General features: G+C 40.8%; 1 protein-coding gene across 2 annotated transcripts; it reads right to left on the bottom strand.

The window, feature by feature from the left end:
* Window positions 1-3,517: 3,517 nt before the first annotated feature.
* Window positions 3,518-23,572, bottom strand: lhcgr (luteinizing hormone/choriogonadotropin receptor). 2 transcript variants are annotated; one of them, NM_001123555.1, is given in 14 exon segments: window positions 3,518-3,713; window positions 3,807-4,432; window positions 4,837-5,294; window positions 5,710-5,906; window positions 6,854-6,925; window positions 9,008-9,193; window positions 10,203-10,277; window positions 10,398-10,466; window positions 10,667-10,744; window positions 11,015-11,098; window positions 12,106-12,180; window positions 12,512-12,586; window positions 12,704-12,775; window positions 22,860-23,310. In NM_001123555.1, coding segments are annotated over 13 exon segments (2,187 nt in total). In that variant the 5' UTR covers window positions 23,039-23,310; the 3' UTR covers window positions 3,518-3,713; window positions 3,807-3,865.
* Between the last annotated feature and the right edge of the window lie 214 nt (window positions 23,573-23,786).

Raw genomic sequence — 23,786 nt, 5'->3', positions numbered from 1 at the left:
TACTCCCAAACAAACTTTTACATTGGCACAAAGAATAGTTTTTCACTATAAGCCAATATGTCATTCATATACAGTGTTTCTTTGAGGACAATGGAGGAGGTGGAGTAAGGAGTCACCAGCACTGTATTAAACCAGTCGCCCAGCAAAAGAGACCAATTTAAGTTTTCCAGACTCTTGAGTAATTCCAATAACATATACTTTTTACAAGTGTATTTCTTTAAATATAGCCTAAACAGAACATTGATATTCCCAAAATGTAGCATGTCTTTGCAGGGGGACTCTTACTTTAAAAAAAAAATATATAAATCCGGGATCGTCTTTCCAGCATAATATCCTGCTGCTAGGAGAACTGTAATGTTTCTTTGGAAGGCGGGGGTAAACTTTTCTGGTGATGTCACTAGAGGTTTTTGAGGGATCCCACTTTTGGGCGGTTACTCTTCATTCTCTTCAATGATTACCCATATTGATCTCGTTATTACATTTTGATCAGCACATTTTGATCCGCAAATATTTGCAGCAGCTGATAGCCGACTGTGCCTTGAGTAGATAAATTAGACTACTGTAGCACTGTCATACCAATAATGCAATGATAAAACAATAAAATGAATGCCTAAAACAGGTTTCAGTTTCAAGTTTTATTAGTCATATGTATTGTATACACTGTCCAACGAAATGCCTACTAGCAAGTTCCTTCATGACAATGCAACAACAATAAGAAATAATACAATATAAGAATATAATAGACATTTTAGCACAAGTATAATACAGGAAGGCACAATTTATAGTACAATATTTACACATGTATCAGAGAAGGGAGGATTGGGGGGTGTTTGAATTGTTTAGTATTAGCAATAGTAAATTAAGAGTCTGGTAGCAGCAGTTGTGAAGTGTACATGGATGTACAGTGAGTGTACAAAACATTAGGAACACCTTCCTAATATTGAGCTACACCCCTTTTTGCCCTCAACAACTCAATTCGTCTGGGCATGGTCTCTACAAGATCTCGAAAGCGTTCCACAAGGATGCTGGCCCTTGTTGACTCCAATGCTTCCCACAGTTGTGTCAAGTTGGCTATATGTCCATTGGGTGGTCGACCATTCTTGATACACACAGGAAACTGTTGACGTAAAAAACCCAGCAGCGTTGCAGTTCTTGACACACTCAAACCGGTGCGCCTGGCACCTACTACCATACCCCGTTCAAAAGAACTTACATTTTTTGTCTTGCCCATTCTCCCTCTGAATGGCACACACACAATGTCACGATCGTCGTACAGATGGGACCAAGGCGCAGCGGGAATGTGTATGCTCATCTTCTTTATTTAATGAGAAGAAAACAAAAAAAAAACACTTAATCAAAAACAACGAGAAAACAGTCCTGTAAGGCACACAACTACACAAGGAACAACTACCCACAAAAACCCATGAAAAAACAACCCTACTAAATAGGACCTTCAATTAGAGGCAACGAGGAACAGCTGCCTCCAATTGAAGGTCAAACCAGACATAGAAATAGACTAACATAGAACATTGCCCAACAAACCCCGAAACACATTAAACAAACACCCCCTGCCACGTCCTGACCAAACTACAATAACAAATAACCTCTTTACTGGTCAGGACATGACACACAATCTATGTCTCAATTGTCTCAAGGCTTAAAGATCCTTCTTTAACCTGTCTTCTCCCTTTCATCTACACTGATTGAAGTGGATTTAACAGGTGACATCAATAAGGGATCATTGCTTTCACCTGGTTTCACCTGGTCAGTCTATGTCATGGAAAGAGCAGCTGTTCCAAATGTTTTGTACAGTCAGTGTATACGCGTGTGTGTGTGGATGTGTGGATGATCTAACCATTCCCATTTTTGAATCCTCACAAAAGTAAACATCGTCTCCTGTCCATGGACAATAGGAGATTTGACTAAGATTAGAACAATAAAGGATAGGCTCGCATTTACAACACATTTTTAATAACACACCGTTATCTGATATTAATGGGGACCCATTTTCATATGTGCGCCGCCTTTTGACTATTGAGCACAGTAATGCTATTCAAGCAAAATAGACCAAGAAATTATCAGTGGATCTTGGTATGGGCAAAAAAAAGAAAGTGGGATGCATGCCAGCAAAAGCACTACAACACAACACTAAGCAATACATTAATTGCACTATAACGGTGACAAACGGTGCCCACAAACTGTTAGGGCCTACATAAAGCTGTCCCAACAGCAGTCCCAACATCTTACCACTGCTACACCTGGCTATCAGCAGAGCCTTGTCTGGCAGCGAAACAGTTCATTCAGCCTCATTTACTGACTTTTAAAAAACATAGCTGATATGGCTGACTTGTTTAAACAAATGTGGTTTCTAATGAAAATTGAGATGTACAAACTATGACGTAAGGGGACAGACAACAAGCTGATAAGAGGCAATCTGTAATTTCGATTAAGACATTAATGAGTGAGCTAGGATGGACATAGTCAATTCAACTATTTGTTTAGCACTTTTGAAATGTACAGCGACAGAATTCAAAACATGGGCCGTTGTTACAGTGTTCTCCCTGTACACCAAGTCAGAACCATAGGATAAGTAAAGGGGGCATTGAAGCAGACAATGAAAGCTCTTATAATATTTGATGATTACATTTCTCTAAAACAGGTTATAGGCTACATGTGCACCACCAGGTCAGAACAGTAGGCAAAATTAAGAGCGGTAAATAGACCAAATTATTATGGTGAGACGCATGGGCTACTAACATCTTACTACACAACATACACTTAGTATTACATTCTTAGCTACAGTATACATATCTCCCTGGAATATGACATAATTTATGCAGCAGCATACAATACATTTTTAGACACCTTGTTGTGCTGTGCTCACTTAAACAGGAAGGTGACGTAGCGGTTCTTCGTGGGCCAATTTTTTCATCAAAGTCTGGTATTCTCTGAATTTATGGCGTTTTCAAAACAACTGGGAACTCAAAAAAACAAGGTCGAATCATGATGTCATTGATCTTCAGGTCGTAGCTCTAGAAATAGGCCTAATGTACAATTCCAAGTTGGATGACTGTTCAAAACGTATTTTCCCAGTCGGAGCTCATTTATTCCCGACTTCCCAGTTGTCTTGAACTCACTGAAGTCAAGTATTCGCTGTTCTGAGTTAAGTTTTTTTTCTTCCAAAAAATGTGGTGCTCAAAATAGGTGGGGCTCTGCCCTGAATGACGGGTCGCCACTGAGCCTTATGTGAAATGCAAGGCTGGTTTACACTTGGTCTAACCACTGTCTGTGGACACTGGTCTCATTCTTATGGTCTACAGACAGCCTCTGCTTGAAGATATTCCATATGACTGCAAAATAAACAAGTATGTATATATATATATATATATGTATATATATATATATATATATATATATATATATATATATATATATATATATAATATATATCCGAATAGTTATTCTGTTACAAAACATGTACATAGTGTAGCATTGATTCACCAAGCAAGTCTGGAATGCCAACAGAAAATGTTGTTTTATTTAAATACAATTTGGTTGAATGACACATTTAGCCATATGAGAATTACATTGGAGTTCAAATGTTCAGAATTGTTTACCGTCTCTTTGATTTACAGTAAATTGCAGACAATCCTGGTTCTACTTGTAGGACCCAGTTAAAGAAAAAAGTTAAAGAAACGTCCCATCCGAACAATAACCCCCCCCCCCCCCCCCCCCCCGAGTAAGACTGTAGTAACCAGTGAATTGCACTACAAAATACTGTAAGGTCACTTGTTGCTACTGTTGATGATAATGAATAGAACAAAATAAAAAAGCATAGTCTATTCTTCAGGTATAGGGTGCCATTTCAGATTGTCCCCAAATCTCCATCGTCTTTCAGCTGTTGGCTCTGCAATGGCAGAGGGTCCATCATTTGTGTTGTACAAATCAGAGTCCCTTTGTTCCCAGAACTACTCTTCACCAAATTCTCAGAGCAATAGGCCTTCATCCTGTACATATTAGCTTTATTCTCGCAGCAGCCCATGTTACTCAGTAACAGATAGACATCTTTCCTGAAAGCCTTAGTAAAGATGGCATAGAGGAAAGGGTTGGCACAGGAATTGATAGGAAAGAACAACACCAGGAGTATCTTGGAGTTGGTGACGGTGATGAGCGGAACCTTAAAGGCTGCGGATATAGCGAAGAACGAGATGGGCGCCATGCAGAGGAGGTCGGTGAAGATCAGGACAGCCATGCGCTTAGCGATCTTGGCATCTGCACTGCGGCTGGGGAACTGGGGGTTCCGTACTGCCAGGTAGATGAGGACGTAGCAGACGCAGACCACCAGGAACGCCCCCACGTTGAAGAAGAGGAGCAGGAGGATGAAAGCTTGGGCCAGAGGAGTCTTTACGTCCATGGGAAGGCACATGCTCACCTGGAAAATATTTATTGTGTTATTTAATATACAGCAGTAATGAAAAAAAGTGTCCTAACCCATTTTCTCCTCTGGGAAAATAATGTAAAGAACACACAGAACGATGGACGGTCATTGCTTTCTTTTGCTGCGGTGTGTTATAGCAACAACGATGGACGGCCATCACTTGCTGTCGCTGCGGTGTGTTTTTTAACACAACAATGGATGGTCATTGCGTTCTGTCGCTGCAGTGTGTCATAGCAACCACCTGCTGGGTGCAGACTAGTGGTGGCTATTTGTGTGGATTCAACATGTAGAATCATTGAAAAATGAACAGAATATGTCGGCCACTACTCTGTTCAGAAGCATTAGGTATACTCTGCCGTCCATTGTTCTGTTTTTTTATGGTACAGTATATTATATACCCTGCTGTAGCTGCTGACCCCCACCAGGGGGAGCATGGCCATCCCCAGACAGATCAACCACCCTCCAGCCATGATGCCAGCAGCCTGCGCCAGGCCTAGCCTCTTCTCCAGCTGCAAGGCATGAGTTATCGTATGCCAGCGCTCCAGAGTGATAGTCGACAACGTGTACACCGACAGCTCCCCACCGAACACAGACAGGAAGCCCGCCGCACTACAACCTGCTCCCGTCTGCCAATCGATGGCGTGCTCACTGTAGTGGCCTCGGGTGTGGAGGTCGACCGCGGCAATCATAAGGAGGTAGACGCCGATGCAGAAGTCAGCGAAGGCCAGATGACACATGAGGAAGCGTGGCACGGTGAGTTTACAGCGACTGGTGAAGAAGATGAGGAGGACCGTCAGGTTGCCAATGATCGCCAGGATGTTGATGAACCAGATGGCGACTCTGAGAAAACTGAAACCTGGAGTTAACAAGGGAAAAGCAGTCAAACTCAATCAATCAAACTTCATTTATATAACACATTTCTTACAGAAAATACATTTAAAGTTGCGCAACAACATTAGATACCATTTTTTTTATTATTAAGAAATAAAGATAGTAAAACAGTAAAATAACAGTGGAAAGGAGACAGTAGGACAAAGTAATCTCAATGTTTTTGCATCATGCCTAGGCCTTCTGTTCTTTCAGTAAAAGGCTGTCGTCAAAACATGTCCATTAGTTTGACCTCTTGACTGCTTGAAATAACATTAAAACGTCTAAAGACTATTACAGTGAGATGAGGGTTTTGCCTTTCCCAGTTTGTCTTTTTAACCCTGCATCCAAAGACTTTTGCTAAGGGACTAAGCTGAGTTGAGTGCAGCAATTCTTGATTCTACCTGCTATGTCTTCACACGGGTTAAAGGCGTCAGCCTCTGGGGTACACTGGAGGGTTGGTCTGGTCTGACAGTATAACCCTAGTTCTGGATACTGGAAATCCACACCTCCGTAGGACTCATCTTCCACATCTTTGTTTGTTCCATGTATTTCCACCAGTAGGGATGTGTCGGATGAGTCCACCATACCAGCTGGAAACCTGGTGGTACAGGAAGCGAGAGGTGTAAAGAGTAGGTCAATGGTCACTAAAGTTTTATGACTGTATAATTATATTGACATTTATTTTTCCCCGAAGACCAATGCATTTAGCGTCGCGAGCCAGACGGATCTTGTGGACTTACATGAATTAGTCTGGTAATATGAGGCTACAATCCATTGGCTAGATAGAAAAACCTGTTTCCATAGTTCAAAGGTGGAGAGATGAAAGGTCATCACTGAAAGATCATGATTGATCATGATGTGTCACTAGTATTGCAGGACTGGATGAAAAACAGTTCACTTTAGTTCAGACAAGTAGTGGCATTTCTAATCAGATAGTTTAAATGGGATCCCTGAAAAGTCATAATCAATAGATGATTTATTACTCAAATTAGGAATTAGGCAAATATGGCACCTTCACTGAAGATGTCTCTAAGTCAAAACGGATGAATCTACAAACTTAGCAATTCCATGATGTAATGAATAATTATTTGGGGAACTCAGACTTTAGATTTTTTAAAGGCCCAGTGCAATCAAAAACGTTATTTTCCTGTGTTTAATATATATTTCCACACTATGAGGTTGGAATAATACTTTTAAATTGTGAAAATGATGATAATGCCCTTTTAGTGTAAGAGTAGTTTTTTTGGTGGGATGGAGTTTTGGCCTTCATGGTGACATCACCATGCGGTACATTAGTTAATAAATCAATAAGAAAGAGAGTTCCAAACTTCTCTGCCAATAACAGGTCATTTTCAGTTTCCCCTCCCCTCTCAAAATTCTTGCTTGAGAAATTGCCCTTTACTAAAACGCTATTTTTGATTATTTTTTACAATTGTAATTTAAAACAATCACAATAAGTCGCATAATTGTTAACCAGAAATGATTTGATATTGAGATAAAAATGGCTGCACTGAACATTTAAACGAAGAAGCAAAAGAAACTCACTTTTCAGACTGACTGTCATCACAATACGTAGGCCTAGATCCATTATGTTGTGCTGCATTGATTGGAGAATCCCTAGGGGAGATAGAGGTAAATTAAATCTGTGTTCAAAATCAGCGTGGAGCCATAGAGATGTATAGATGGCGCACTTGCCACAAGATAGTCAACAATGGCAGTCTATGCCGTCACAGAAGCCATGATCGCAAAGATAGGTGTTCTCTCTTTTCCATCTCTATATTTGGAGCATACTACCATGAGTGTCTGGTCTTGATTTCATTGTGAACCTCATTGATAAACTGCAACAGGCAAACAGATATTGTTCCCATTTATGATCCTGTTGTAACGTGGGTCATCTAATGGGGACCAAGACGCGGCGTGTGACGTGCTCATATTTACTTTTATTTAACTCAAAATCAAACAAACAACAAAACGACCGTAAACAGTCCCGTCAGGTGCAACATACACAAAACAGGAAACAACTACCCACAAAACACAGGAAAAAACACCCCTACTAAATAGGACCTTCAGTTAGACACAACGAGGAACAGCTGCCTCCAATTGAAGGTCAACCCAAGAAACTTAAACATAGAAATAGACACACTAAAATAAACATAGAAATATACTAACATAGAACATAAACCAAAAACACAGAAAAACATAAAACAAACACCCCCTGCCACGCCCTGACCAAACTACAATAACAAATAACCCCCTTTACTGGTCAGGACATGACACCTGTGTTGTTAGGCCTGTGAGCTTGAATGATTACAGTAAAAGAGAGAGGGGGCGTGGGAGAAAGAGCGATAGAGAGAGAGAGAGAGAGAGAGACAAAGTGTGTGTGTGTGTGTGTGTGTGTGTGTCCTTGTTTTCCTACATTATCAGGACCCCAATGTCCTAACATTTCACCTTAATGTCCTGAAAAGGTAGGAAAACAAGAACTGTTTTGAACAGTCAGGACTTTTTTCTGGTCCTGAATTTGTTAAAATTGTATTTTAAGGGTTTTGGGGTTAGGGGGGGTTGGGGTTAGGGTTAGTCTTAGTGAAAGGGTTTTTGGGTATAATGTTAGGGTTAGGTTAAGTATTAGGGTTAGGTTTAAGGTTAGGGAAAATAGGATTTTTAATGCTCCAAAAATGTTACACTCCAAAAAGTTCTTACATTTCATGAAAATACAGCTGTGTGTGTGTGTGTGTGTGTGTGTGTGTGTGTGTGTGTGTAGGGCCAACTACCGCATTTGGGACCCTGGGCACCGACCTCTTTCATTTCAACACATTTTGCCATGGTGCAGAGAGAAAAATTGGCAGTTTTACAATGTTATTATACAATCTTGCAGTTTTAAAGCTAATTTCCTGCTATTCTACACATTTTGCCATGAGGCTGAGGGAACATGATTCAGTTTTAAAGCAAATTTCCTGCAATTCTACACATTTTGCTATCATATGCTATCTGTGGGCCCCCACCCTCTTGGAACATTTGATTTGGTTAACAGCAATGAGGAGAGACTGGCATGAGAGCTGTGTCACAGACACACACACACACACACACACACACACACACACAGGGCCGGATTACCAAACGGGCACGCATCGAACGTGCACCGGGGCAAAACCTAAAATGAGATACAATATATTTAGTCTCTTGTGATAGACTGCTAGCTGGCCAGCAAACACTACTTGGTTTTGGGTTCCGAGATTACATTATCTTTAACCCATGCCCTAGAGACTGATTCCAGCTGCATCCTGTAAACAATTCATGGGATTCATTTGAAGGGCATTGAAGACCATTGTCTCATTAATTCCAAACTTCTACTACGAATAGCCCACTTAATTACTAGTTATATCCCTCGAAAAGAGGAACTCCCTGTCCGTCAGCCCTAAAGGAAGTTTCCTCTTGGTCTAACGTCAAGACACTGGTTTCTCCTGTGGGAGACCCAGGTTCAAATCCTGCTTTTGACACTTGCTCCTGGTGTGAATCAGAAGAGGCTGGTTGGAGGAGCTATAGGAGGATGGCTTGCTGAAATGGAACATGGTCAAACATGTGGTTTCATATGTCTGATGTGTTTGATACTGTTCCATTGATTCCATTCCAGCCATTACAATGAGCCTGTTCTCCTATATCTCCACCCACCAGCCTCTTCTGCAGAGAATGGGATTATGCCACCTGTGTGTGTCCCAGGTGAGTAAGGCACAGCAGTGGCTGTTGTAGGTGAGGTGTGCCTTCTGCAGGTTGCCCAGACCCCTGAAAGGGGGTAGTCGCTTTAGGCCGTAGGCTGTACGGGCAACCAGCTCCACGACAGAATTGAGGCCATGTGACGGCAAAGTCTCTATCGCCGTCGACGAGACATCTCTGGAAAACATACAGTGAAAACACAATCATAATAAAGGTTTTTATTAATTCATTCTCTCACTCACTAATGAACTCACTCCCTCAGTCATTCATCAGAGCTCTAATTACAGACATGGCAAAGGGTTCAGAATGGATGGAACCTGTCATCATCGTAACTCATTCACTCAACACAGAGGATACAAAGGTTTTTGAGGATATTACAGTACCAGTCAAAAAGTTTGGACACACCTACTCATTCAAGGGTTTTTCTTTATTTTTGCTATTTTCTACATTGTAGAATAGCCCTTACACAGCACTTAGTGGGACTATCATTTGTTTTTCAACAGGACCCAACATGCCTCCAGGCCGTGTGAAGGGCTATTTGACCAAGAGTGAGAGTAATGGTACTGCATCAGATGACCTGGCCTCCACAATCACCCGACCTCAACCCAATTGAGATGGTTTGGGATGAGTTGGACCACAGAGTGAAGGAAAAGCAGCCAACAAGTGCTCAGCATATATGGGAACTCCTTCAAGACTGTTGGAAAAGCATTCCAGGTGAAGCTGGTTGAGAGAATGCCAAGAGTGTGCAAAGCTGTCATCAAGGCAAAGGGTGGCTACTTTGAAGAATCTCAAATATAAAATATATTTTTATTTGTTTAACACTTTTTTGGGTACTACATGATTCCATATGTGTTATTTCATAGTTTTAATGTATTGACTATTATTCTACAATGTAGAAAATAGTAAAAATAAAGAAAAACCCTTGAATGAGTATGTGTGTCCAAACTTTTGACTGGTACTGTACAAATTCCAATGGAGCTAGAAGCAGAAGCACATGCATTAGATATATTTTCGACTTCTAAAGTGACTTACAGTGTGTGTACTGATGCCTTTCTAGTATGTGTAGTTGATCCCTGCAGCTGTGGGAAGGTTACCATGACTTCATATAGTCTTGTGGTAACCTGACTAAATAAAGGAAACATAGAATAAAGACCAAATATTGATAGTCTTTAAGCGTGTCACTTACAGTATCCTAGGGCCCACCGCTCCTTTAAAAGCTTCCCTATGGATCACTCTGAGGTTTCGGTTATTCTTTAAAACCCTAAGAACACATAAAACAAAGTAGATGTAAATAGCATGGTTTATTGTTACTGGATTATTTAGTCATTTGCTATCATTGTAAAAAAATAAGTTGAAATGTTAAAAGTATGGGAAATACTACAATTTGTTTATCTTGGTCCCATTAAAGGCATAGTCTTGTATTTCTCTAATGCCGTTGTTGAACAGGTTCCTAGAATAGAGACAAAACAATGTTAACACCATTGGCATTAAGGCCTAGATCCCAGATCCTGAATAGGCAATAACGAGAGTTAGTGACTTTAAATGTCATTCAGTATAGCAATACCATTTTCACACTTCAGGCTTTTAGGACTATATTCTCCTTTGGATTGGAAAAAGTAGGCCTAGCCATTATAATAACACAGTACTTACATTGCAGTATATTCAGTTGTCATGCCAACGAAAGCATTTACTGGTATTGACAGAAGATAGAGGTTGTCACAGATATCCCTGTAAGACACATTTTTGATTAAGTTGATATAATACTGTTTAGGCCTATATTTACTTTTCAACAGAGTGTCGACAAGTCCTTCAACGTCACTGACCCATACTTACAACACTCTGTCTGATGAAAGTCACGGTGTTTTTAATGAATTTCTAATAAAAAAATAGTTTTAATGGAGAGTGTCGCATCTCTACCTCTTATGGATTCCACTAGGATTTAAGGCAGCACCTCTTCTCATGTTATTGGAGCACCCCTTTTTTTCTTCACATACTTACAAGACAAAATTTTGGTTCCAAGGTTCCAGAGAATGGATAGAAGTCATGTCAGGAAACACCGTTATCCCAGTGTTGGATATACTCCTGTTAATGCATAACAAGACTGAATTATATTACTTCATAACACAATAATAACCTATTTGCGCTACCTTACCGAGGTCTTGCTATCCCTTATGTATGTTGTATCATATGGTTTCTATGTTTTGTATGTACAATATACACTGAGTTTACAAAACATTAGGAAAACCTTTCTAATATTGAGTTGCTGGGGCATTGATTACAAGGTGTCGAAAGTGTTCCACAGGGATGCTGGTCCATGTTGACTCCAATGCTTCCCACAGTTGTGTCAAGTTGGCTGGATGTCCTTTGGGTGGTGGACCATTCTTGATATACACGGGAAACTGTTAAGCGTGAAAAACCCAGCAACAGTTCTTGACACACTCAAACCAGTGTGCCTGGCACCTACTACCATACCCCGTTCAAAGGAACTTAAATATTTTGTCTGGCCCATTCCCCCTCTGAACACTTTTCAGTTGAGACAATCCATGTCTCAATTGTCTCAAGGCTTAAAAATCCATCTATAACCTGTCTCCTTCCCTTCATCTACACTGATTGAAGTGGATTTAACAGGTGACATCAATAAGGGATCATAGCTTTCACCTGGTTTCACCTGGTCAGTTTATGTCATGGAAAGAGCAGGTGTTCTTAATGTTTTATACACACAATATATACACTGGGAACAATAAAGATTTACTGAACTGAAATGAACTATTGTGAGGTCAAAGTGTCAACATGTACATTGTAGCAGAGTATAAGAAAGTATGTGAATGAATAAACCAGACAGGTAGCATTATCTAGAGTGGAACAAGCCCTCACTATGCAGAGAGAGATAGGTTGCATCCCAAATGGCAGCCTATTCCCTTTATAGTGCGCTACTTCTGACCAGAGCCCTGGTCCTGGTCAAAAGTAGTTCACTATAAAGGGAATACAAAGTAGTGGACTATGATAGGAATAGGGTGCCATTTGAAACACAGACATAGTATAGTATGGTATGATCTCTGGTATCTCTTAAAGTTCAGAAGGCCTCTCACAGATAACGCAGCTTAGGAAGGTTGTTGAACGTCCTTCGAGCGATGTGCACCAGGCTCCGTGTGTTCTTAATGAAGCTGCGAAACAAAAATGTATATGACGTCACATACAGCACACATCTGACATACAGAACACGCTTGATTTCAGCCAGTCCCTTTACAATATATTCACAACATGGTCTCAGTAGGATCATTCAAAATAGTGACACTTAATCATTTTTGTTATACTGTATGTCACCCAAGCTGACATATTAGTTATACGTCACTTACAATGACATATTACTAAACGTCACATACATCACTAGCAGATCTAGAACACCATCTTGAAAAAAGATCAGCCCATACAAGAAAGCAGACTAAACTCTTTCTATGAGGATCCATGTTCTACACCTGGGGGAAACACACTCACATTTCATTGAGGTCGAGAAGATTGTTGAATGCAAGGGTCTCTATGGTTTCCAAGGCAACACTTTGACCGATTTCTCTAAAAGACGCACCAAGCAAAAACGGGTTATTTTGAACAATTCCTAATCAAAAGGGGTGTGGTCAAAAAGTGATTGAATTGATATGGATCAACGCCAGATTGATATTTGATACTCACATATGCTGGACTCTTCTCAGGCCATCAAAGGTGTGGCTGGCTATTGTGCTCATAGTCAGATGCTTCAGGACCCTGAGAAGTATGGGAACAGTCAGAAAGACAATATTATATAAAATGGTACTTTTAAACTATTTGACAGACCATCGAAAAGGAACCATACTTTTCGACTTTACTTTTAGTAAGTCAAATAAGACATTTTGTTAACAGTCAAGGAAGTGTGTGTTCTTGAAAGAATTCCCTGTCTGAAGTTGTCCTGGTAACAACACATTGTTCAAGGTCTTCCACACAGTCACACACATATCTGTTGTCCTCTTCAGTAAACACACACGCTCACATACACACGCATATGCACACACACATACACACACACACACACCAAAAACAAGCCCTAAATCCAGTGCCTTGCAAAAGTATTCATCCCCCTTGGCGTTTTTACTATTTTGTTGCATTACAACCTGTAATTGAAATGGATTTTTATTTGCATTTCATGTCATGGACATACACCAAATAGTACAAATTGGTGAAGTGAAAAAAATTATTTGTTTCATAAAATTCAAAAAAATGAAAAACAGAAAGGTGGTGCGTGCATATGTATTCGCCCCTTTGCTATTAAGCCCCTAAATAAGATATGGTGCAACCAATTACTTTCAGAAGTCACATAATTAGTTAAATAAAGTCCACTTGTGTGCAATCTAAGTGTCACATGATCTCAGTATATATACAGTGCCTTGCGAAAGTATTCGGCCCCCTTGAACTTTTCGACCTTTTGCCACATTTCAGGCTTCAAACATAAAGATATAAAACTGTAATTTTTTGTGAAGAATCAACAACAAGTGGGACACAATCATGAAGTGGAACGAAATTTATTGGATATTTCAAACTTTTTTAACAAATAAAAAACTGAAAAATTGGGCGTGCAAAATTATTCAGCCCCCTTAAGTTAATACTTTGTAGCGCCACCTTTTGCTGCGATTACAGCTGTAAATCGCTTGGGGTATGTCTCTATCAGTTTTGCACATCGAGAGACTGAACTTTTTGCCCATTCCTCCTTGCAAAACAGCTCGAGCTCAGTGAGGTTGGATGAAGAGCGTTTGTGAACAGCAGTTTTCAGTTCTTTCCACAGATTCTCGATTGGATTCAGGTCTGGACTTTGACTTGGCCATTCTAACACCTGGATATGTTTATTTGTGAACCATTCCATTGTAGATTTTGCTTTATGTTTTGGATCATTGTCTTGTTGGAAGACAAATCTCCGTCCCAGACTCAGGTCTTTTGCAGACTCCATCAGGTTTTCTTCCAGAATGGTCCTGTATTTGGCTCCATCCATCTTCCCATCAATTTTAACCATCTTCCCTGCCCCTGCTGAAGAAAAGCAGGCCCAAACCATGATGCTGCCACCACCATGTTTGACAGTGGGGATGGTGTGTTCAGGGTGATGAGCTGTGTTGCTTTTACGCCAAACATAACGTTTTGCATTGATGCCAAAAAGTTCGATTTTGGTTTCATCTGACCAGAGCACCTTCTTCCACATGTTTGGTGTGTCTCCCAGGTGGCTAGTGGCAAACTTTAAACGACACTTTTTATGGATATCTTTAAGAAATGGCTTTCTTTTTGCCACTCTTCCATAAAGGCCAGATTTGTGCAGTATACGACTGATTGTTGTCCTATGGACAGAGTCTCCCACCTCAGCTGTAGATCTCTGCAGTTCATCCAGAGTGATCATGGGCCTCTTGGCTGCATCTCTGATCAGTCTTCTCCTTGTATGAGCTGAAAGTTTAGAGGGACGGCCGGGTCTTCGTAGATTTGCCGTGGTCTGATACTCCTTCCATTTCAATATTATCGCTTGCACAGTGCTCCTTGGGATGTTTAAAGCTTGGGAAATCTTTTTGTATCCAAATCCGGCTTTAAACTTCTCCACAACAGTATCTCGGACCTGCCTGGTGTGTTCCTTTTTCTTCATGATGCTCTCTGCGCTTTAAACGGACCTCTGAGTCTATCACAGAGCAGGTGCATTTATACGGAGACTTGATTACACACAGGTGGATTCTATTTATCATCATTAGTCATTTAGGTCAACATTGGATCATTCAGAGATCCTCACTGAACTTCTGGAGAGAGTTTGCTGCACTGAAAGTACAGGGGCTGAATAATTTTGCACGGCCAATTTTTCCATTTTTTTATTGTTAAAAAAGTTTGAAATATCCAATAAATTTCGTTCCACTTCATAATTGTGTCCCACTTGTTGTTGATTCTTCACAAAAAATTACAGTTTTATATCTTTATGTTTGAAGCCTGAAATGTGGCAAAAGGTCGAAAAGTTCAAGGGGGCCGAATACTTTCGCAAGGCACTGTATGTAACAGTATAGCTTCCGTCCCTCTCCTCGCCCCAACCTGGGCTTGAACCAGGGACCCTCTGCACACATCAACAACAGACACCCACGAAGCATCGTTACCCATTGCGCCACAAAAGCCACGGCCCTTGCAGAGCAAGGGGAACAACTACTTCAGGTCTCAGAGCGGGTGACGTCACCCGATTGAAACGCTATTAGCGCGCACCACCGCTAACTAACTAGCCATTTCACATCGGTTACATATACACCTGTTCTGAAAGGCCCCAGAGTCTGCAACACCACTAAGCAAGGGGCACCACCAAGCAAACGGCACCATGAAGACCAAGGAGCTCTTCTTACAGGTCATGGACAAAGTTGTGGAGAAGTCAGGGTCGGGTTATAAAAAAATATCCAAAGCTTTGAACATCCCACGGAGCACCATTAAATCCATTATTAAAAAATGGAAAGAATATGGCACCGCAACAAACCTGCCAAGAGAGGGCCGCCCACCAAAACTCACAGACCAGGCAAGGAGGGCATTAATCAGAGAGGCAACAAAGAGACCAAAGATAACCCTGAAGGAGCTGCAAAGCTCCACAGCGGAGATTGGAGTATCTGTGCATAGGACCACTTTAAGCCGTACACGCCCCAGAGCTAGGCTTTAAGGAAGAGTGGCCAGAAAAAAGCCATTGCTTAAAGAAAAAAATGAGCAAACACGTTTGGTGTTTGCCAAAAGGCATGTGGGAGACTCCCCAAACATATGGAAGAAGGTACTCTGGTCAGATGAGACTAAAATGTAGCTTTTTGGCCATCAAGGAAAATGCTATGTCTGGCGCAAACCCAACACCTCCCATCACCCCGAGAACACCATCCCCACAGTGAAGCATGGTGGTGGCAGCATCATGCTGTGGGGATGTTTTTCATCGGCAGGGACTGGGAAACTGGTCAAAATTGAAGGCATGATGGATGGCGCTAAATTCTTGTGGGAAACCTGTCTCAGTCTTCCAGAGATTTGAGACTGGGATGGAGGTTCACCTTCCAGCAGGACAATGACCCTAACCATACTGCTAAAGCAACACTCGAGTGGTTTAAGGGGAAACATTTAAATGTCTTGAAATGGCCTAGTCAAAGCCCAGACCTCAATCCAATTGAAAATCTGTGGCATGACTTAAAGATTTATGTACACCAGCGGAACCCATCCAACTTGAAGGAGCTGGAGCAGTTTTGCCTTGAAGAATGGGCAAAAATCCCAGTGGCTAGACGTGCCAAGCTTATAGAGACATACTCCAAGAGACTTTCAGCTGTAATTGCTGCAAAAGGTGGCTCTACAAAGTTTTGATTTTGTGATTTTGGGGGGGTGAATAGTTATGCACGCTCAAGTTCTGTTTTTTGTCTTATTTCTTGTTTGTTTCACAATAAAAAATATTTTGCATCTTCAAAGTGGTAGGCATGTTGTGAAAATCAAATGACACAAACCCGCCACAAAACAATTTTAATTCCAGGTTGTAAGGCAACAAAATAGGAAAAATGCCAAGGGGGGTGAATACTTTCGCAAGCCACTGTATATGGAAATGAAACCTGCAATATATAGCATGATGATTATAGCATGATGCTCTTATTATTACTGATTCTTCATTTTATTTAATCTAAACATACAGTATTTACTGCATTATGCTCCAAACATTTGCTATTTTCACATAAATGTTTTGCAACAATTACTATATTATATTTTCCACTCTGTTATATTTTTCTCCTCTCTTAAACAAATAAAAAAACTAAAACCTAGTTGAACCTGCAGGACAGGCTCAGTTTTCAAGAGCTGGTTTCACAAACAGGTTCTATGTAGGAAGATAAGATGGCCTGTGTTTATGTGTGACTGTCCTGCTTGCCACAGAGCGACAGGGATGTTATCAAATCAAATCAAATCAAATTGTATTTGTCACATGTGCCGAATACAACAGGTGTAGACCTTACAGTGAAAGGCTTTCTAAGCCCTTAACAATGCAGTTAAAAATCTGCCTCTAACGAGAATAGAAGAGTGGGAGTCCCCGGTGCACAACTGAGCAAGAGGACAAGTACGTTAGAGTGTCTAGTTTCAGAAACAGACACCTCACAAGTCCTCAACTTGCAGCTTCATTAAATAGTACCCGCAAAACACCAGTCTCAACGTCAACAGTGAAGAGGCGACTCCGGGATGCTGGCCTTCTAGGCAGAGTTCCTCTGTCCAGTGCCTGTGTTCTTTTGCCCATCTTAATCTTTTATTTTTATTGGCCAGTCTGAGATATGTTTTTTTCTCTGCAACTCTGCCTAGAAGGCCAGCATCCTGGAGTCGCCTCTTCACTGTTGACGTTGAGACTGGCGTCTGTTTCTCTAACTAGATACTCTAATGTACTTGTTTTTTTGCTCAGTTGTGCACCGGGGCCTCCCACTCCTCTTTCTATTCTGGTTAGACCCAGTTTGTGCTGTTCTGTGAAGGGAGTATTACACAGCGTTGTACGACATCTTCACTTTCTTGGCAATTTCTCACATGGAATACTCTTCATTTCTCAGAACAAGAATAGACTGACGAGTTTCAGAAGAAATGTATTTGTTTCTGGCCATTTTGAGCCTGTAATCGAACCCACAAATGCTGATGCTCCAGTTACTCAACTAGTCTGAGTGGTAGTCTAATGAAGGCCAGTTTTATTGCTTCTTTAAATCAGGACAACAGGTTTCATCTGTGCTAACATAATTGCAAAGGGTTTTCTAATGATCAATTAGCTTTAAATGACTATTGTAGCTGGAAACTGCAGATTTTTTATGGAATATCTACATAGGTGTACAGAGGCCCATTGTAAACAACCATCACTCCTGTGTTCCAATGGCACATTGTGCTAGCTAATCCAAGTTTATAATTTTAAAAAGCTAATTGATCATTAGAAAACCCTTTGCAATAGTTGCTTCAAAATAGGTCACTGATCTCTGAAATTCAAGTAAACTCAGAGGCAAGGTGGAATCCCTGGTTGTGCGAGCGAAGTCGAATTTCATATCGCTCCATCGTTCCCGTAGTCGGACATCAATTTGGATGGTCAAAGTGATGAGGGAATCGAGATCCGTAGGTAACTCCCGAGCAGCAAGCTCGTCCTTGACCTCCTCCGAGACGCCGTGCAGGAACATATCGAACAGTTCTTCCTGGTTCCAATCACTCTCTGCTGCCAACGTGCGGAAATCCACTGTATAGTCAGCCACACTGCAGGAGTCCTGCTGAAGCTGGATTAGCTCCCGGGCAGCTTCTCTCCAGGAGAACGGGGCGTAAAAAACCTTCACCTCTCCCACGAACCCCTCCAGACTAACACATATGGCCGGCTGCTGTTCCCATACAGCAGTAGCCCAGGTGAGAGCCCTCCCGGACATCAGCGTGATGAGATCGGCTCACTCCAAGATAGCCTAGGGGAAGGAGGAGGGCTGAAGCTCGAAAATGAGGGCACACTGAGCTAGAAAACGCCCGACAGATGGTCGACTCTCCATTGAAGCATTCCGGGGGTGGGGGGGGTGGGGGTAAACGGGGCTCCTGAGAAGGTGGAGCGGCCGATGAGACGGCGCTGCTAGCAGCTGGGTTACTGAGAGGCTGTGGTAGGCTGCTTCCCAGACAACCCGCGGAATGGCTCCAGCAAACTACTCAATGCCCGGTTATGGCGTTCAGACAACATTTGGACCCCCTCCATAAGGCCACGAAGCAGTTCCTTGTGCCTCCCGATGGTGGCTCCTTGGGAGGAGATGGTGTCGCGCAGCTGGCCCGGGTCTGCTGGGTCAGTCATGGCAAGTTCGTACTATCAGAATAAGGTAAGACCCAGATGCAGACCGTGTCGAAGTAACAATGTTTATTACAGCAACAGGGGCAAAGGTACAGGACGGCAGGCATGCTCAGGGTCAGGTCAAGCAGAGTGGTCAGGCGGGCAGGCTCAGGGCAGGCAAGTGTCAAAACCAGGAGGACAAGAATAGAGAGCCGGGAGTAAAGCAAGAGCTGATACAAAAACGTTGGTTGACTTGACAGACATGACGAACTGGCAACAGACAAACAGAGAACACCGGTATAAATACACAGGGGATAATGGGGAAGATGGGCGACACCTGGAGGGGGGTGGAGACAATCACAAAGACAGGTGAAACAAATCAGGGTGTGACACAGAGATTCCTTTCAAAGTAACAGGTCTATCATTTTCAAATAAACAGCTAGATATGAGAAAATGTTTCACAGATAATGTTACACTTTCAATAACTACATAAATACACTATTAAACGGTTTATGATACATCTCCAATAACTCCAAAGTTTTATATTAAAAAAGCTAATTATATTAAAAAATCTGATTTATTTTAATGTCTTTGTCCACAAATTCTAATCTATAGTCAAACTGACATTATTATGAACAGTGTAAAATCTAATGCAATATGGGACTGCTAATCATCTAGTCGAACAGAAGTATGCATTTAATGACTGGAGAGATTGAGTCTACACTGCAGATGTTTCTCAAATGGGATATTTGGCTTGTGTTTTTTGAATCGTGAATAATGATGAATGAGAAAGTGAGAAACAGATGAACAAATATCATACCTCCCATGACATGCTAATCTCTCACCATTACATTCTTACTCATCATTATTCATGATTCATTCAGGACTATCCATAATCATGGTAACATCCACATTCATATATATATATATATGTATGTATATGTATAGACACATATTGTATTCTTATTTACAATAAATGTGACTTTAAAATGAGTCAATACCTTATTTACCATTGGGCACAAAATAATCTGAAACACAACCAAAACAAACAGCAAATGCATCCAACAAGTTTGTAGAGTCACAAGCTAGATGTAATCACTGAGTACTAGGAATATGGGACCAAATACTAAACTTCGACTTCTTTAATACACATAAAAATGAATTTGTCCCAATACTTTTGCTCCCCTAAAATGGGGGGACTACGTTCAAAAAGTGCTGTAATTTCTAAACAGTTCAGTTGATATGGATGAATATACAGTCTGCACTTTAATCTCATAGTCAATGTATCATTTCAAATCCATATTGCTGGAGTACAGAGCCAAAACAACAAAACGTTTGTCAATGTCCCAATACTTTTGGAGCTCACTGTACATAAAGCAGCACACTGTTAACTCTGAACTCCATCATGTACTGTATAACAGTATTGGCCAAAAGTATTTTTCTGTTTTATCAATAGACAATACTGACACAATTATTGAACAATGCTATTTTGTAACAGACAACTGTAACAGACTTGATGAATCACTCAGACCCATCGCTCTCCACTAATGCAGGGAACAAGGGCTTGTTTTTATTAGTGTCAGAGTGTTTGGACAATCTCTCGATTTACAAAAGCCACATTGACAGGCCTCCTCATTGAGCCAAGCCCCTACAGATGTCCAAACACCAGCTAATGTAACCACCAGCTAATGTAACCTCATACGAGGCCCATCGTGACAGCAGAATAAGAAATGGAGGACAGAGTCACTCAAATGGAATGGCCGATTAGTTCACCTTAATGTAACTCTGTGGTTTGGAAGATATAAACAGACTGCCCCTCTTTTGTAGGCCAGCGGATCAATTTCCCAAAATTGTTGTATATATTATTTTATTCAGAACTCAGTTGGGGTCTCAACAGTTGGTTAGAATTTTCTTAATTCCATTCCTTTACTAGATTTGCATGTATTGGGTATATGTTGTGTACTTGTTAGATATTACTTGTTAGATATTACTGCACTGTTGGAGCTAGAAACACAATCATTTCGCTACACCCGCAATAACATCTGCTAAACACGTGTTTGTGACCAATAAAATTTGATTAGGATTTGGGAACAAAAAAACATAGTTTTCTCCTGAATCAACACTAGAAATGTTAGATTGAAAAATCAACAACAGATAACTGATACCATGCCATTCCATTAGGTCTTTTGTGGCTTTAGCCTCTTAAAGGTACAACATGGTCATTTGCGAAGGCTGCCTGGACGGGATTCAGTTAATGATGTAAGTGTTAAATTAAAACTAATCCAATCTGTTACTTGGACTTATTGCACCCGTTACTGAAATGGTTGTTCCAGTTTAGATGTCTTAGGTAGTCTCATGTCTTAGGTTTTCAAAACGTGCAGTCGTTCTGAATGCAGGCTGCAGGGGAATAAAAATTCAAAATGTTGGATATCCCCACTCTGGCTGGATTCCAATAAGAATTACACATAACTTTGCAAGCCATCATAATGTGACTTGCAGGCCTGAAAAACATGAGTTTCAGGTCACTGTATTAGGGTAAAACTTGGCCCTCAAAATAAGGCCTTATTAAATATTTGTTATTGTGTTGAATAATTACATTTTAATGTTAACATATTCGCTTAGTATCTCACTTGGTGAAGGCCATAGGGCTGAACATGTATGAACGCAACAACTATGTCACTGTCCCTAACAAATACAGTCATGGGTGTTAACTTTACAATTCACTTGACAGGCAAGGTCCTCTAGGAAATATGCAACAAAGGCTTTACACTAACTAGATGTTACATTTAACACTGTCAGTGTTGATTTAACACTGGAGAATTTGCTGTATAAAAATGATCTCAGCAAATGATCTAGGAGAAGACTTATAGGGTTTTATAAACAGTCTGCCTGCCAAAATGTGGCTTACAGACAGACAGCTTTAAAGGGTTAGTTCACTTTTGATGGTCAGCTTATTTTCAACTTCTCTATTGGGTGTTGTTGTGTCCTCTGAAACATTTTTAAATCCATTAACTGGTTATTTAACAATTTCAAGAATCATCTGGCTCACAATTTTGCAGCGTCTAGCAATCTAAACTAAACTTCAGAAAAGTGAGCTATCCCTTTAATGGAAACTTGACTGCAGGAGATGGCCTCTATACTCTGCCAAGAGAGATTTGCTTTGAACTAATTTACAACTTTGGACCTCTCTCTACACACACACACACACACACACACACACGCAGGCTAGTATGTTTCAAATTAAGTCGAATTCAATAGAACACCTGCATTTAGACATATCCAAATCAAGTAATAAAAAATTCACAACGTTGGCCATATAGTGTTTTAGAGCCTAGGGATTTGAGGATGAAAAAGCAGAACATAATTTATCTTAGTCAGCCTCTCAGGACTGGAGGAAGGTATCCGGACCATTATATCAATTCAGTAGCTAGAGCTTCTTGGGTATAAAGCAAAAAAATATATATGTTGCTGGGATTTTTCAAATGCATAGAGAGCACGTTTTAGAAGGCTTTGGAACATCCTGTGCATCCACAGCGTACCCAATGGAAACGTTTTTAAAAAATACATATATTTAACTAGGCAAGTCAGTTAAGAACAAATTGTTATTTACGATGACGGCTTAGGAACAGTGGGTTAAACTGCCTTGTTCAGGGGAAGAAAGACAGATTTTTACTTTATCAACTCGGTGATTCGATCTAGCAACCTTCCGGTTACTGGCCCAAAGAGCTAACCACTAGGCTACTCGCCGCCCCGTAGACCTACGTTACATGTAATGGATCCATTTTAGGATCCATTTTCTGAAAGTAACACCAATAGTAGTCTATCAAGGAAAGTAATAATATAATTGAGCGCTTGTGTTTTTTAAAATACCACCATACATGCCTAATCTTTCATTTAAAAAAGTTAACTAATTTAACATTTTTTTTGCATGCATGCTCTCTGGTTCCAATTGATTTGACCCGTGTGTAAATGCGCACCAATATTATGTAAATTATTGTTACCATGTCCATCCACAAAATATGAATCAGCTCAGATGTAATATAAATCACTTACAGTCTTGGACCCCTTTCGCTCATTGGAACGGACTTCTCCGTGATGTTGTTACATCTAATGGTGTTGGAGGAACATCGGCAGATACCCGGACACACAAAGCTCGAAGCGTACCGGCAGCCAAAGCCAAAGAACAGCAAAACAGACGGGTAGAACAGGAACAACAGCGATATCGACATCATTGAATTATCCTACTTTTCAAATTGAAGCAATAAATCCCAAGGACCACATACAGTAGGAGCAGCAAAGATGATGATGACAACCATTTACGTCCTTCTGTTGGAACAGACTCGGTGGATTGATGCAGCGTACGTTTGAATGGAGGAAGAAACAAACATTGCTCTATCCATCAAAAGGATAGCCTGTGCAATAAATTCCAAACAGTGGCTGGAGCGCATTGTGCAGACGCGAGCGCACCAGATGCTCTCCAGTCCCGCCTATCCCTTAATCTCTCCGCGTCATGTGTAAACTGTCAGTATTATAACGACTGCAAGGGTCCAGAGATGTGGTCCTGTCTGGCATTAACCTACAGTGTCTACCCATAGTCTACCTCTCAAACATGACATAATTACTTGATTATGTATCTATTCTGAGGCAAGATATAGTATAACGTAAATAAAATATAAACGAATTAAATATCAACATATTAACTTTCATAAAATATCACATTTCTGAATGTTTTATTATGGAGGTCCCAAGCCATTAGTTCAAGCCCTGTCTAAGTTTAGTGGAAAGGCACCATAATAGAATGGTTTCCAACAGCTTGTTTTGCATTATTTCACAAGAGACAAGAGATAGGCCTAATTCAAGATAAGAACAATGTCTTCTAGCCTATGTGTCAGTTTGCGTTTGGCAGAACAGAAGGCCAAAGGGACCTTGAAAGAGGATCAAATGGGGAATGAAATGGAGTGGAATCTTGGAAATGTCCTA

Source organism: Salmo salar, chromosome 28, assembly GCF_965601325.2.
Source record: "Salmo salar chromosome 28, fSalSal1, whole genome shotgun sequence".
NCBI classification, from domain to species: Eukaryota; Metazoa; Chordata; class Actinopteri; order Salmoniformes; family Salmonidae; genus Salmo; species Salmo salar.
The sequence above is the reverse complement of the archived record's forward strand: the minus strand, read 5'-3'. Positions and strand labels throughout refer to the sequence as shown.

Bases quoted from the DNA above. Each gene is read 5' to 3' on its own strand.
- lhcgr (XM_014179976.3), bottom strand. From the start codon at position 23,038: ATGATGTCGATATCGCTGTTGTTCCTGTTCTACCCGTCTGTTTTGCTG. The intron at 10,745-11,014 runs GTAAGTATGTGA...TGTGTCTTACAG, and splicing joins TGGAACCAAAATTTTGTCTT to GGATATCTGTGACAACCTCT. The intron at 6,926-9,007 runs GTGGCATAATCC...TATCTCCCCTAG, and splicing joins CTCACCTGGGACACACACAG to GGATTCTCCAATCAATGCAG.